General features: G+C 42.1%; 1 protein-coding gene across 1 annotated transcript; it reads right to left on the bottom strand.

Annotated features, from left to right (window-relative positions):
- Positions 1-12,091: 12,091 nt before the first annotated feature.
- Positions 12,092-14,677, bottom strand: Pabpc2 (poly(A) binding protein, cytoplasmic 2). Its single transcript, NM_011033.2, has one exon. The coding sequence runs from the start codon at positions 14,488-14,490 to the stop codon at positions 12,604-12,606; it is 1,887 nt and encodes a 628-aa protein (NP_035163.1). The 5' UTR covers positions 14,491-14,677; the 3' UTR covers positions 12,092-12,603.
- Between the last annotated feature and the right edge of the window lie 560 nt (positions 14,678-15,237).

The following is a 15,237-nucleotide window of genomic DNA, read 5'->3' as shown; positions in this document are numbered from 1 at the left end:
GACTTCATCTACTCTTTCCATATCACTCAGCACTCCTTCAGCTCCCCCCACAGAACTATTACTGACCGGTAATAGCTCTATGCTCATCATGACAACAGGAGGATACTTGGTAGCTATTCTTCATTGTCAACTTGACCAGATTTAGAATTATCTCTGGCTGTGTCTGAGAGAATGCTTCTAGACATGTTTAACCCGGGTTGGGAAGACTTATCCTGAATGTGGTCAGAGCTGTCTGGTTGGCTTGAAGTTCAGACTGAAGACAAAGGAGAAAGAACAATACAAGCTGAACAGCAGCATTCATTTCTCTCTGCTTCCTGACTGATATCACAATGTGAGCAATCCCTTCCCATCCTGCTACCACGCCTTCCCCTCAGTGGTGGACTGTCTTCCTCTGAACTGTAACCTAAAATAAATCTTTCCTCCTTAAGTTGTCTTTTGTGAATTATATAGTCACAGCAATGAAAAAGTGGGCTGACTATAGGCTCCATATGTTACCAGTGATCACATTGACCACCTTGATCAGTTTAGTTTTCTTCAAGTTGTTCATTTCTATCATCTCTGGTAGGTCTCAACTATTGTTTTAACCACTTTCTTTCAGGAAATGAAATGAGTTATCATTCAAAATGGAAACCACTTCTGTGGGATAGCCTAGGTCTAGGAATTTACAGTGATTCACCTGGAAATTTGAGAGAAAATATGGCTGCCGGGTTCAAACTCATCCAGATATGTTTAAGAAATGATACAACAGCTATGTGAGTGAGCTCTTACATATGTTGTCAAATCCCAAGTGGCCAGCCCTGGATGTATATGTACATACATGTGACACTAAATGGACTCAGTAAGTCGTGTGTGTGTGTGTGTGTGTGTGTGTGTGTGTGTGTGTGTGTGTGACAATAGTAAAAAAGGTCATGGATTTGGAAGGAAAAGGAAGGAACACAGGAGGGGTTGGAGAAGTAAAGGAAGGGAAGAAATAATGTAGATACAATGCTCTGTGGGAAATTCATGAAAACATGAACAAAACAGGAAGCAAGTGAGAGAAAAAAAAGACATGGGCTTGAGAAAAATGAGAAATAGGCACTTTACATAGTAGGAGCATATCAACATCTAATGAAGCCTCTGCTGACCTGGTATAAACAGTGTCACAAACATCAGAGTTACTCTACTTCTTGTTAAACACTGCTTCTCAGGGAGGTACGACCTCTGTGCAGCACTCGGGAGGCAGAGGCAGGTGGTTTTCTGAGCTCGAGGCCAGCCTGGTCTACAAAGTGAGTTCCAGTACAGCCAGGGCTACACAGAGAAACCCTGTCTCGAAAACCCAAAATAAATAAATAAATAAATGTAATATGGAATGAATAGGTATCTAATCTGTTCCCTTTTCTATCTGAGCTACATTAGAACTCTACTGCAATGAATGAAGAAAAGTTTGGCCATCAAAAGCTCTGCACAGACTCTAATCTCTTTGATGTCAGCCAAATAGATTTTTCTTTTCTTTTCTTTTCTTTTCTTTTCTTTTCTTTTCTTTTCTTTTCTTTCCTTTCCTTTCCTTTCCTTTCCTTTCCTTTCCTTTCCTTTCCTTTCCTTGTCTCTTCTTTTCTCGTCTCTTTTATTCTCTTCTATTTCTTTTTTTCTTTTTTAGCCAATGCCTGTGGAAACCTCTTAATTTTTCAGTGTGGCTTTCAAAGCAGAGGCAGAGAGAAGAAACTACAAGAGAAGGGCACTTGAGGAAGCTGTGAAGGACACCACTTGTTTTAAGGCTAAGCCAGGGAAATAAACAACTAACTCTATATTTAAGCCAGAACCACACTTCTATTGAGATTTCCCATGATTGGTCCAACAATTTCAAAATCTAGAGTCTAAGCTGTTTTGCACCAAGACCAGTTGATGAAGCCCTGACCACTGAAAATATTGAGGCAGCCAACCTTGCATGCAGAATTTTGAGCATATTATTGACAAGTTTCCAAATTACAAGCTTTACCAAAAAATCCATTAAATTAAATCTTTTCAGAAGACCAGCATTTTTTATTTTAGCATCACTGAATTTTTTTCTTTAAATGGGCCTCTCTTGGAACCACAATCAATGTAGCTTTAATTTGGAGTCCTTCCTCTCTGGCCGTGGACAGATTGAAAACTAATCTTTCGAAAGAAAGACAGTCTAACTAATCAGGTCAGGGGAAAAATGAAGAATAGCAAATAGCGTTTCTCATAGCCCAGCCAGGAAGTCTTGTTCTGCTTTGAGTTTTAATTTAAGGGATGAGGGTAGGGAAGGGACAGAGAGAGAGCAGAAAGCATCAGTATTGCTCCTCCCAGTGATAATTTGCTAAACCTACCACAGAGTGCAGTATTTTTCTTGGTTTTCTACAACTGGGAGCCTCTGTAAGGCCTGCTTTCATTTTTGTCTCCTGTTTCCTTTGTATGTATGTGTGTGACGTTTTTACGGAGATAATGTCTATGTGTTCCATTTTATATTTTTAATAGAAATTGCATAGTCTTCATTAGGGACATAACTAAACTGCTTTTCTTGGTATCTAAAGCTGAATCATTGAGCTGGCAAGTTTTAAACTTGGTTCTCATTCAGATTTCCTGCATTCCAAAGAATCAACTCTTGGTCAGAGAATCCCCTTATACAAGGAATGCTTTGGGAAAAAACATGCTGTGAGATTTCTCTAAAAGAACTACAGCTTTTCATCCCAGTCAGTTCTGAGAGCCTCTTTCTCTCAGTAGCCAGTGGTTAACAAAATGGAAAGAAATAGCAACATTTTATAGGAAGCTAACCACATGTAATAAGTTCTACCCTAGACTTGGGAGACCTAAATTGCATTTTTCCAATTAATTAAAACAATGTGTCATTAACTAAAACTTTAGACCCTGTTCTTTAGCATCAGTTGAATTGCAAAATCACTTATCTTTTCTATTAAGGATCTGCCTGATGGAGTCATAATCAGTAACCTGTTAAATTAAGTCCTTTCAGAAGACCAACTTCTCTTTGAACATTGTCAAAATCTTTTCATTGTGCTTCTCTGAGGCATAAACAATCGATACAGCCATTAAATAGGATTAATACCGCTTTTTCAACAGAGATTGGGGGAGGCACAGAAATGGTTGTACAGTGTGTGATTTAATAGTTCGTTGAAAGAAACATTTAAAAACATGGAAATTGGAGGTGATTTCCAACACATTATTGAGCCACTAGAATTTAAAATTAAAATCACTCATAATAATCACTCTCTAATCTCTAAGGTTGAAGTGTCTTCAACAGAAAGGATTTATGCAGCTGGGCGGGGGTGGTGGCATGAGAGACACTTTGACAGTTTAGTATTCCTGTTCCAAGTTATGAGGAGCATGACATGTCATGGTCCCCAGCTCGGTGCTCATGAATTCAGCATGAGATCAAGTTGTTCACTTTCTTGATGACTTCTTTGAGACATTCCAATATACGTTAAGAAGCTGTGACAGTTAGGACTCCATTGCTACTTATTGTAGATGCCATGTAACAAGTAAGTCTCTGCAAAGCCTCTGTATGACACATGTGACATTTCTGTCAGTGGAGGTGCCATTTTTGTCATGTAACCTCATGAATGATGAGGAAGACGAGCTCAATGGCTTTCAGTGAAGAAGCCAGCAGGAATAACTGGGGCCTTTCTATTTCATGACCCCAAAGAGTGCCTTCTGACTCTGCAGGATGCAAAAAGCCTTCCTGAAAGACAGACTCTGCCATGTGGGGAATTGCCTGCTCTCTGATGGCTCTCTGCATGTATAGAGCTTAGGTGTCCATCAGCTTGGCTACCACTCAGCACTAGGCACTCCTGCTGGTCAGAATGACTATCAATTTCAAGGGTTACTGACTTCCATAAGCACCTAGGGAGATCATATGATTTATCATCTGTACTAGAACATTTTGGAGAGTGAATAGAAATAGTGCTAAGCATCGCCCCAGGAACCAGAAACATACTTATTAGCCATTTGTAAGTTGTATGTGCCAAGCATCACTCCATCACTCATCATCTGTGACCAGCAGCAGGTTATTTGCATAGGAAACTGAGGTTCTTGGTCATATAATATTTTGGAGGAAAGAGCCTGTGTGAGGAATTTACTTTGAACAGGGAAAGTTTGCAACTAGCTTGAAGACATTTCATGTTCCACCAAGTGTCAAGTGTTGTTGGTTGTGCTTCCTTGCTCCTCTCTCATTGCTCTAGCTCCATCACCTTCAACTTGGTCACAGCAAATACCATCATCCTTCCCCCCAGTCTTTGCACCACCCTCCTCCAATCAGTTATCTAGAGGTCAGTGAGAATAATTCTTGTGAAATGCAAACCAGACACTTCTGTTCACAAGGATACCAGCATTGAATGAGGAAGTCAGTATCATTAGTCTGAGGTCTTCAATTTCTAGCAGAGAAGATGGGGAGGATATAAGCAACCTCATACATACTTTCAGGCCATACCCTCAATGTAAGTAAACAAGAATAGTGACAGAACAAGAAGCTGTAGAGAAGAGACAGCTTCCCATAGGAACTCTGGGAAAATGAGGTTGGGCTAGATTGGGATGATAAGGTAAGATTGTCATATTAATGACCAGAGAAAAAGCATTGCAGGCCATGGAAGAGGAGCATGGAGCATCCTTAGAGAGGACCCATTTGGAAGCAGAATAAGAGGCATGGAAGATTGCTACACAGGGAGGTGTAGCCTTGCTGAAGGAGGTATGTCACTAGGGGTCATGTTGAGGTTTCAAAAGCCCATGCCATTCCGAGTTAGCTCTCTCTTTTTCTCTGCTTCCTGTAGGCATATATTTTTCCAACCTACTTTAATAAGCAGTCAACTTCTCATCTAGCCCACTACCCACTAGAGGTAGTAGAAGAGAAAAGTTATTAGAACATGGGGAAAGTAGAACTGTTTAGAAATAGTTCTTTGGGGGTGAGTTCAGTCTTCATTGTCAGAATATCCTCAGTTCAGTCCTGTAGCAAACACCAAATATGAACCAACAGCTGCAGTCCAGTCCTCTCCCCCTGCAGACACCACACACAAACCAGCAGTCACAGTTCAATCCTGAAGAAACTACAACCCTCTCTAAGCAGCCCAAGGCTGCAGAAGCAGCAAGATGCTACAGCAGCCTCATGAGTTCTTTGGTGAATTTCTCTCAATGGCATTTCAACAAACACACTTCAGCAATGCAATGTAAGCCAAACCAACACATGTGTGTCATTAGCAAAAGATATCGAGGTGGAGCAAAACAGACCAATGCTTGAGTGCCCACTGTCTGTAGGGTCATATTTATATTCCTTCATGCATCCTTTCATGTGTCTGCTACAGCAAAACATCCTTTCATCTGTGTCTGCTTCAGCAAAAACGTTTTATCACATATCTGCCTTAGCAAAATACCCTTGTGCCCCAGCAAAATATCATTTGAGTTAACTGACTTCCCAAAGAAACCAGAAGTTTCCACTTCAGCTTTACATTTGAAGATCAGGATGCAAGCATTTTGCTACTGTTCCAATGCCATTTCTACCTACCTGCTGCCGTGTTCCCTGCCACAGTGATGATGGATCAACATTTTCTTTTAGAATGTGCTTTGGCCATGGTGTGTTCACAGCAATAGGAAAGTAGCCAAGACAAATTTAAACCTGTAGCTCTCAGTGTTTAGCTCTGTCCATGGTGACACTTGAAGTAACTTTCTGATTCTGAACACAATGAATATGGTATGGAATTTTGAAATAAGTAACAAGGCACTTCAAAGAAAAAGAATTATAGTCTTCAAGCTGGAAAAATAATATGTGTCAGGTGGATGTAAATATGGACAGAAACAATGATGTGACTGTAGACACACACACACACACACACACTATTCCACACATACATACTGTCAGATATATAGACTCATGCAAAGAGACCATGAAGCACTAGTCTTCTGTTCACCTCTCATTCGTCAAAACTCAACACCTGTGTTTTCTTATTTGTCTTTGCTTTCTAAAAAAAACAAAACAAAACAAAACAAGCAAGCAAACAAACAAAAATAACCCAACTCTTTTGACATCCGTCTTTTCTTTCTCCAAGGAGCAATAAGTAAGTAAGTATTACAATATACACAATTAGCTGCTTGAACCCAACTTTGATCCTATTTAGAAGTCTGGTCACTTATCTGCAGAGCTATAGAAATGTGTTTTGGATCTGCCTTATGATGTCACTCTGTGGAGGACTACACATGCCATGCAGATGTGTCTCGGCCCATCCTCTGCATGCTGGCTGTTGGAAATCTGCAGGAGGAAATACCTTCATGATTAAATTCTCCCAGGCTGACATTTTTTGCTTCTCAGCCTGGTGAGTGATTTCACATGTGCTTTTTTGCAGAGTCAGAATTCTCTAGTGATCGGCAGGATGGCTATTTTCTGGCGGTATGAAGTTCTTTTTTGCCACCAGGGTAGAGATGTTATTCTAACTGTATGAATAGCTAGCAAATACCATTGGGGAGAGAGATGTGTTACTACTTGGTTGTTTAAAATATATTTTGGGTCAAATAATTCTGACCTGAGGGGAAAAATTATACCATCACTGAATGAATTTCAGATTTTCACGGATGGTTTGCTCCAGTCCTCCTCTTCCCAATGAGCAGAACCAAAACAACTTTAAAAGACTAAGCCTCACATTGAGCAGACTCTGTGCTTCCCCCTTTCCCTTCCATAATGCTGCTGCACTTTTATGGATGTATTATGTAGATATAACTTGCAGGTCCTATCCTTGGGCTGTTTTTGCTGGATATGACCCCGGGAAAAATATTGTCAAAAATGTAGTCCTATTCTAGACCCACCCAGAATGACATAATATTAAGCATTTTCAATATTGGCTAGTGATGCTGTTTTGAGAACTCACAGCAGGTTTGAGTTTAGTTAAGTCCAGTGTTTCCTTTTCTTCTTGGTTCTAATTTCCCAGAGGCTCCCTACTTTCTTGCTTAGCTTAAAACACAGAATCCTTTTGCCAACAAATGCTAGGTGGTGTATTTGAACCATTAAGGGAATCTGAAAGAGAGGCCCAGTTATAGAGGGAGCTAACACATCACCTTGTCATTAGCTGGGAAATCTTGAGTAGTTTTGTACATTGAGGACAGTAAAGATTCTTTTTTCTAGTATGGGTTCTGTGCTTTGCCTCTAGCACCCCACCTAATTTCTCCAAGCTCTCAGACATTCCCTAGCACTATGTCAACTGATGATGGCTGGGTGACAAACAGGAATATCAACCGGACAAATGAGAACAAATTAGTCACCTGAGTTGTCTGAAGCTTGGGTTATTTTTCCCAGCTCTGTGAGAGTGAGGTTCTACTGTCCTCCTTACCCAAGCTCTTTCCTTCCAGGCTTAGCCAGATAGGCTGAGAAGGCCTGCCTGGGCCTGGAAGAGACAGCTGAGCCACTCAATCCATTAGGTCTTTTATTTCAATATTTTCTACCTCTTGGATTACAGGCGACCACAAAGGAAAGTAGAAGCATCAGGGCCCCAAAACTGCTCAGAAGCCACACAGAGCTACTTCTGCCACCACAGTAATCAAAGTATGAGACCAGTCCAATGGGAGGCATGAGGAAACAGATCTCACCTTTCTGTAGAGCAGTGGTTCTCAACATGTGGGATGCAACCCGTTTAAGGGTTGAATGACCCTTTTGCAGGGGTCACCCAAGACTATTAGAAAACACAGATATTTCCATTACAATTTATAGTAGTAGCAAAATTATAGTTGTGAAATAGCAACAAAAATAATTTTATAGTTGGGGATTTACCACAAAATGAGAAACTGTATGAAAGGGTCATAGCATTAAGAAGGTTGAGAACCACTGCTCTAAAAGAGCTTGAGAAAATAGCCATTTAAAGCAACTCTACACCATTCATACCTGTTAGTATTCTGAGAGTCAACAAGCTTAATGTAATCTTTTCCCAACCACATAGCTCCTAAGTGGCAGATCTCTGATTTGAACCTAGGTCTGAATAACTAAAAAGCTCATGTTCCGAACCACCAAGCCTTGATGCTTCAAGAAGAGATGGAACTATGATAATCCCCTCCTTCCGGATGTGGGCAGTGCTTAGCAGTGTCAGTCACAGAGTATGCCAGTAAGCTGCTGTGTCTCTCTCCAGAGTGGACTGCTAAGAAGCAGCCTCTTTTGATCAGTATAACTGTTATCTTCTAAACAGAAAGGAAATCAAGTATCAGCCATCATCTCTGATCTGATGGTCCATGTTTGTGAGGTGACACAGGATATCAGAAACTATGATTTTTCTGCCTGCCAATTATTTCAACCTGTCTTTTCAAATACCCGTTTTCTGAAAGTTTGTCCAAATCCAAATGATGTTCTGAATTTTGTAGACTTTCATTTCCCTTGTGAGAAGCACTTTCCGTAACTCATTGTGAAAACTCTACCAAGCACTCCAAAGAAGAAATGTATGCATGTCCAGTTATCACATTCCCAAACAGCAGAAATTAATGCCTATCACCTTAAACAAATGTTCCAACTGCTCTACAGATGAGACTGTGTGGCACATTTTTTTTTTATGGATCTCATTTATAATAGTAGGCCAAAATTGCCACCACTTAGTGAGCATTTAGATTCCGGTGTTGATGACTTTAGGGAACATGCCACCATGCTCTCTCTGCATATGCCCCGCGCCCATCCCAAGACCAGAGTGCTGCCTTCTGTGCCTTAAAACACAAGGAGCTGAGGCTCCCAGATGCTCTGTCATCCAGGTGTTGAGACAGAGATGGAACCTGGGTCATGGTCAACATCCTATTCTTAGCCAGTATGCTCTGTTAGGCTCTCAAAGTCAAGGTCAAGTCGAGGAAAGAAATTCTCCAAAACAGATTTGAATTAGTAGGGATGTGGAAAGCTGTTATTCTAGCTTCAGGGCCCTTTCAAAAAGAAAGCCAAGAAATGCAACCCACACATGCAATGAGAAAAGAGACACCGTTTTTTAACTTTTTCCTTGGCCCTTCACTCATATCTGGCAGTGTACATAAGTAGCTGGTACTACCTGGGGATATTGTAATATGTCTGACCACTCTGACTGAGTTTGAGATTAATCATGTCTGACATATCTCTGTTTGCCTGTTAGGCCTATCCTTCCTTTGGCTTTAAAATGTCACAACTCTTCCCAGAGTGTGGGAGAGGATAGGAAAGCGGGTGCTCCAGATGTGTCAACAACAGGTGCAGCATCCTCTGGAACACTGGAAAAAGAGTGATAGGATTTCCCTTGGGCTATGCTCCAGGTGTTCTGGTAGGGGATGTGGCCAAAGTCCCTTGTCACTTATCAGCCTCTAACCAGGTGCTCTAGGCAGGAGTCACCTTGCAAATCTGCCCATTAGCAACCTTCTCATTCCTGATAAAAATTTGGCTCGCCACCACCTCGAGATAGCTTGGGATCTTAGCATAGACAAAGCTTTTCTGTAGGCTTGCATCTTAGCTAATTAGATTGGATTTTGTAAATTGTTTCCTAGCGATGGTGTGAGGGAATTCAATGGGCTACTAAGATGAGTCTGACCAGAACAGCTTGTTTGTTGCTCGGGAAGCTAATATAAAAGACGGGAAACAGACTTTTGTCGTTCTGAGCCTGAGTACTTAATTTTGTCCTAAGTCAGCTCCAGAAACAGACACAAATGAAAGTTCACAAATCTGGACGTTGTCAGCAGATGACCAGACAGTAGAGAGTTCCGTGCTCTACAGCCTTCTCTGTTCAGCATCTCTTGCCTTCTCGAACAGTCTAGTTGAGGAAGACAATCCACCCACCAGAGTACACTATATACAAGAGAACTAACTATCTACCCAGCATTTTTTGTAAAAGAGTAATACCTGTGAGGGTCTTTCTGGAATTCTGATTTCTAGGCAAATTTAAATAGCCCCATTTGTCCTTGTAACTTTTAAAATATTTAAATCCTCAATTAAAGACAGTTTGCTCCTCCAGTGGGTTGTAAGATAAGAGCTGAATTCTTATCACTTTTATTCCTTCACCCCAAGTATATAGAAAGTTAGCATGTAAGAATGTAAATAACAGCAACAATTAGAGGATGCTGTTTCCCATAGATACAGCAAAGTCTCCAGCCAGCTCCCCTAAAAGGTGAGTGCTTCTGAGATGTGTGCATTATCCCCATCTTGCATGCAGTCAGAAGAGCAGCCCCCCAGCTGATGAGCACCAGAGGCTATGCATTTAGCCATTGTTACTCTAATGGTGCCAGATACTTGTAGACTGAACAAATATCTTTTGCCTTTGTGTTTAGCCTCCTCCCTACCCACTTGCTCTCAGCATCACTCCTCCCTGAGTCAGAGTTGTCTGTGTTTTCCTCTAAAATCACTGGCTGCCTTGAAGGAACAGGTGAAGGAACCATGCTTATGTTTACCTCTGAGGTTGTCAACTACTTTCAGCTTCGGCAGTTGATGTGGGGTCATTATTTTATACCCAACAATTCATCTTGGTTTTAAAATATGCCAGTCATTTCTCTACTAGCACCCACGTCCAACCCCATGATACCTGGGGACAGTTCTGGTCTTTTGACTATTTTTGCTTGGAACAAGATCCTAGACCCCTTTCCTAGCCAGGATTCTTGTATTTTTAAATCTAGTTTGGGTTTTATTTTGATGAGTAGCATTTTTTCAAAATGTGGTTGCGAATTTCAAGTCTGTTTAAAGTCTTAGTTAATGACAAAACGTTTCTTGAGTCCAAAGGACAGCTTTGGAGATAAACTTGGGAGACAGTAAGGACACTGTGGAGTGATAAGACAGTATAGGCAAAGGCAGGAAGACCCAATGAAATGGTAAACAGGATCTCTTTGGCAGATCAATGTCTCAGGGACAGCCAGGGGCTAGTTGGATGTCTTCTTTTTAAAAAGGAGTCATCTTGCAAATCTGCCCCTTAGGAACCTTCAGTGAAAACACCACTCTCATTTTAAAACAGTATCCCGCAGAAGAATGTCTGAGTATCATCTGGATATGGATGTTTCAGCATTAAAAGACAAGTGAGGAAGGCTCTCCAAAGCAGAATGGTAGCTATTGTATACTGAGCACCCACTATGGCCCAGAAGAGAAGCCAGTTTGATATTTCATTGTATCATAACAGGATTGCTATGAAGTACAACAGAATCGCCTTCTGATACACAGCTAATATCCTGTTACTATGTTCTATGACCTTAGTAGGGTTTAACGCAAGAGTATCAGAAGACAGACCCTTGGAAAACACCCACAAAAGTCCAGGGTTTCTTGGGTAATGCAAAATGGATGGTCAGCAGTTCAGGGGAATGCCTTGCCTTCATCCCTTCATTTCCTGACATTCTTGCTTCACTTGGACTCTCTCTCTCTGTCTCTGTCTCTGTCTCTCTCTCTCTCTCTCTCTCTCTCTCACACACACACACACACACACACAATTACTCTCCCTCCCTTCCTCTTTTCTTTCCTTCTTCCCTGCCTCCACTTCCATAAAGAGCCTCTAGCCTAGATCCTCAGCTCACCCTATTTCTTTGGGTCTTTGCAATATACTACACCTGGGTGGTTTCTTCTACAGGGACCATGTTGCTGTTGTTTGTCCCCAGCAACAGTGTTGGTTCCAGGCAAATGGTGACTGAGTTAGTGAGTTACACATTGGATTGGTGAATGTGTATATGAACATGGTTTTATTCGTGTATCTCCAGCCAGTTCTAAACAGCTTCTATATTTGTGATCTGCTACTCAAAACTGTTCTTTTTCTTGTGTTTTCTTAACCTTATTTAAAAATCCTCCCAATGCCTGCCATTTAAGCATCTGTTCCAGCCTCACTGCTGGCTGGATAAAAAGAGGAGAGAGGTTCTTCTGTGCCTTCCTCCTCCCACCAGTGGAACTTAAAGAGGTAGAGGGATCTAGGCTATGTCTTCCTGTGTCTTTATCTCCTGTTGTCTCAGTTTCCATGATCGGATTTTCTACCTAACAGGAGGCAAGCCTGGGGGCCTGGGGGAAGGGTGGTCAGAAAAATAAATGGTTTGCATTCCTTGACAGATTGCATGCTGTATTAAGACAATTTCCAGTCAACTTGGGACCTTATACCATCAGTGTGCAAATTAACTCTCCCCCACCCTAATGCATATTATTTGGCACAAGACTAAGTCATCTAGTTGTTCTTTATTCTAATATATAATTTAATATAGAGTAATACAAAGAAAATGATAGAGCACATTATCCCTACCTAAATAATATCTGATATTTTTCCACTGTGTGAGTTCTTATTAAAGCAAGAATTTTATAATTCAAATGTTTCCTTGCTCAGTTATCAATTCTGCTATTAGAACTAACATTTTGAGCTATTCAACAATAAAGAATTACAAAATTAAAAGGATGCTCTAAATGCTTCTACTTGCTGAAAATGCTTTTCCTGGGGTCTACAAAACATTGGTTTGTAGATCCTCCTATTTCTTTTGGGAGGTTGCTGTTTTTAAATCAGGCTAGGCTTAAGATACCAGACCTGACATTGGCTCAGTACATAAAGTTCAAAGTTTCCTTTCCTTTTTTATTTATTTTATATTTTACTATTTTTTTAAATAATGTTGTTTTTTTTCAATGTTTAGATTTTTTTTTTCTTCTGCAAAGTGTGAGTTTCTTTTTTGAGGTCTCTGGTCAGTTTAAACAGTTGGGACACCAGAGGTACTGCCAACAGCTTTCTGGGCAGCCTCTTTAACTTGGTGGGCTTGGAGTGTGGCCACGGCTTCCTCAGCCCTAGAACACCGAGACACTGGAGATTCAAGCATACGAAGTGGTTCCGAGTTATCAATGTCCAGCAACATGCCCGTGATCTTACCAGCCAGAGTCGGGTGCATGGCTTGGATGAGAGGGAATAGCCTTTCACCCAGCATTTGCTTCGGCTCTTGAGGAGCGGTTACTAACATGGAAGCAGTCCAAGGTTCCTGACCCTGTATGCAAACAGCGGGCTGTTGCGCCAGCTGGGCATTAAGATGTTGCTGGGAGTTCTGGACTCCTGCAGCATACTTGTACTGTGGAATCGAGTGAACAGGAGTCGCTGTAGCTGAAGAGGCTGGGGCAGGACGCTGACCTGTTATCTGTGCTGATGTGTTAGTAATGCGATGTGCTGTCGTGACTTGAACGTGTGAAGAGCTTGGTCTTACAGTAGTCAACGACGATCTAGGAGCAGCTGGGTGGATAGCACCAGGCACATTGGGGAATGGATGAGGCCGGGAACCCTGAGCAATCCAGCGAGCACTTGGCCTTGGTTGAGCAATTTGGCTAGGGCAGCATGGAACGCAGTTCTGAGTCTGTGGGACAGCGGCCACAGAGTAACTGGAAGATGCTGGTTGGTAGGGGTTAACAGGGTTCGGCCCAGATCGTACACTTGCCATTCTTTGAATATATTGGTTAGTGAGGTGAGCCTGACGTTCTTCTTTGCGCTGGGCTAAAGCTACATAAAGTGGTTTCGTGGCCACAATTCTCCCATTCATTTCTGAAACAGCTTTTGTGGCTTCTTCCGGGGAGGAGAAACACACAAAACCGAATCCTTTACTGCGACCACCCTCTGTCATAACCTTTGTACTGGTGATTGTTCCAAATGGAGAAAATTCTTTCTGGAGCCGTTCATCATCAATGCCATCATCAAGATTTTTCACATAAAGGTTAATGCCCTGATATCTGATGCTCTTATCTTGTGTCACCTGTTCAAATTTGTGTTTAAGTTCTGTGTGACGGTCATCTTTTTTCTGCGCTCGACCAACATAAATGTGTTTTCCATTGAGTTCTTTACCATTCATCTCGTCCACCGCTTTCTGCGCATCTTCATGCCTTTCAAAGCTGACGAACCCGAATCCTTTCGATTTCCCACCTTCATCGGTCATGACTTTCACACTTAAGATCTGTCCAAACCTGCCAAAGAGGCCATTCAGGGTCTCGTCATCCATGCGGTCCCCAAAGTTCTTGATGTAAACGTTGGTAAACTCCTTGGTCCCCGTTCCAAGCTCGGCTTCTCGTTCTTTCTGAGACTTAAACCGTCCAACAAACACTTTGCGGTCATTCAGAAGCATCCCGTTCATTTTCTCGATGGCTCTTTCTGCTGCCTCCTCTGTCTCAAAATGTACAAATCCGTGGCCCTTGGAGCCATTCTCATCGCTAACCACCTTGCAGGAAAGGATATTGCCAAAAGCAGAGAATGTATCATACAGTGCTTTATTATCAATGGTCTTGTTCAAATTTTTAATGAACACATTGCCTACTCCACTCCTGCGAAGTGATGGATCACGCTGAGACCACATGATGCGGACCGGCTTGCCCTTGATGACATCAAAATTCATGGTGTCCAAAGCTCGCTCTGCATCAGCAGGCTGCTCAAAGTTCACGGAAGCATAGCCCAGGGAACGGCGTGTGATCACGTCCCTGTATACCCGGATGGAAAGGATGGGCCCGGCAGAGCTGAACTTCTCATAGAGCATCGCCTCAGTCACATCAGGGTGCAGGTCCCCCACATAGAGCGAGGCCATGGGACAGCCTGGGTCGCTGGAGTTCATCTGGGCACTGCAGCCCGTGGGGCCTCAGGCCCCCACCTTCCTTCGAGAAGAGCAGGGCCAGCGCTGGGCTGGGGCGGAGACAGGGGCAGAACGGACAAGCGCAGAGGATCAAAACCAAGGGGATGAGAACCTCCCCAACGGCTGGCCACAGAGCCCCAGGACCACAGAGCCTGCGCTGGGCGCGTGCGCGGTACAAGGTGCATGCTGCCTTGGGAGCGAGGCTGGCTGGCCAGAGAGCAAGGACTGTCTGCTTGAAGGTCTGGGCCAGTGGGGTCTCTCTGGACCCTGCTAGGAGAGGATGGACATGTGGACCTCAGATGTTTCACCTCATTATTTTTATAAAAGAAGAACATAAAATTGAAAGTCAACCTCAGGGGAAACACTGAATTTTTTTTTAAAGTCTTTGTAGAATTAAGAAAAACTTATTTTTATTTTTGCCTTTATACATGTGTGTATTGAGGCTTATTTTTAAAGACAGTTTCTCAATATGTAATCCAGGGTGTCCTGGAACTCACCATATAGACCAAACCATCCTTGAACTCATGATCATCTGCCTGCCTTAGCTGCTAAAAGCTGGAGATATTTTTAGATAATAAATGTGTGTTCCAAAGCCAAAAGGCAATCTGTAGTCTCAACACTAAGCATCAGGGAGAAAGGAATACTTTCTGTATTTTTTAAAAAATAAAATGTTTATTGGACCATAATGTTTCTATTTTCATTTTTTTTTCCTAGCATGGGCTTAGAGCA

The sequence above is a fragment of the Mus musculus genome, chromosome 18 (assembly GCF_000001635.26).
Source record: "Mus musculus strain C57BL/6J chromosome 18, GRCm38.p6 C57BL/6J".
Taxonomy (NCBI): Eukaryota; Metazoa; Chordata; class Mammalia; order Rodentia; family Muridae; genus Mus; species Mus musculus.
Note: the sequence above shows the minus strand (reverse complement) of the source record. Positions and strands in the feature narration are given on the sequence as shown.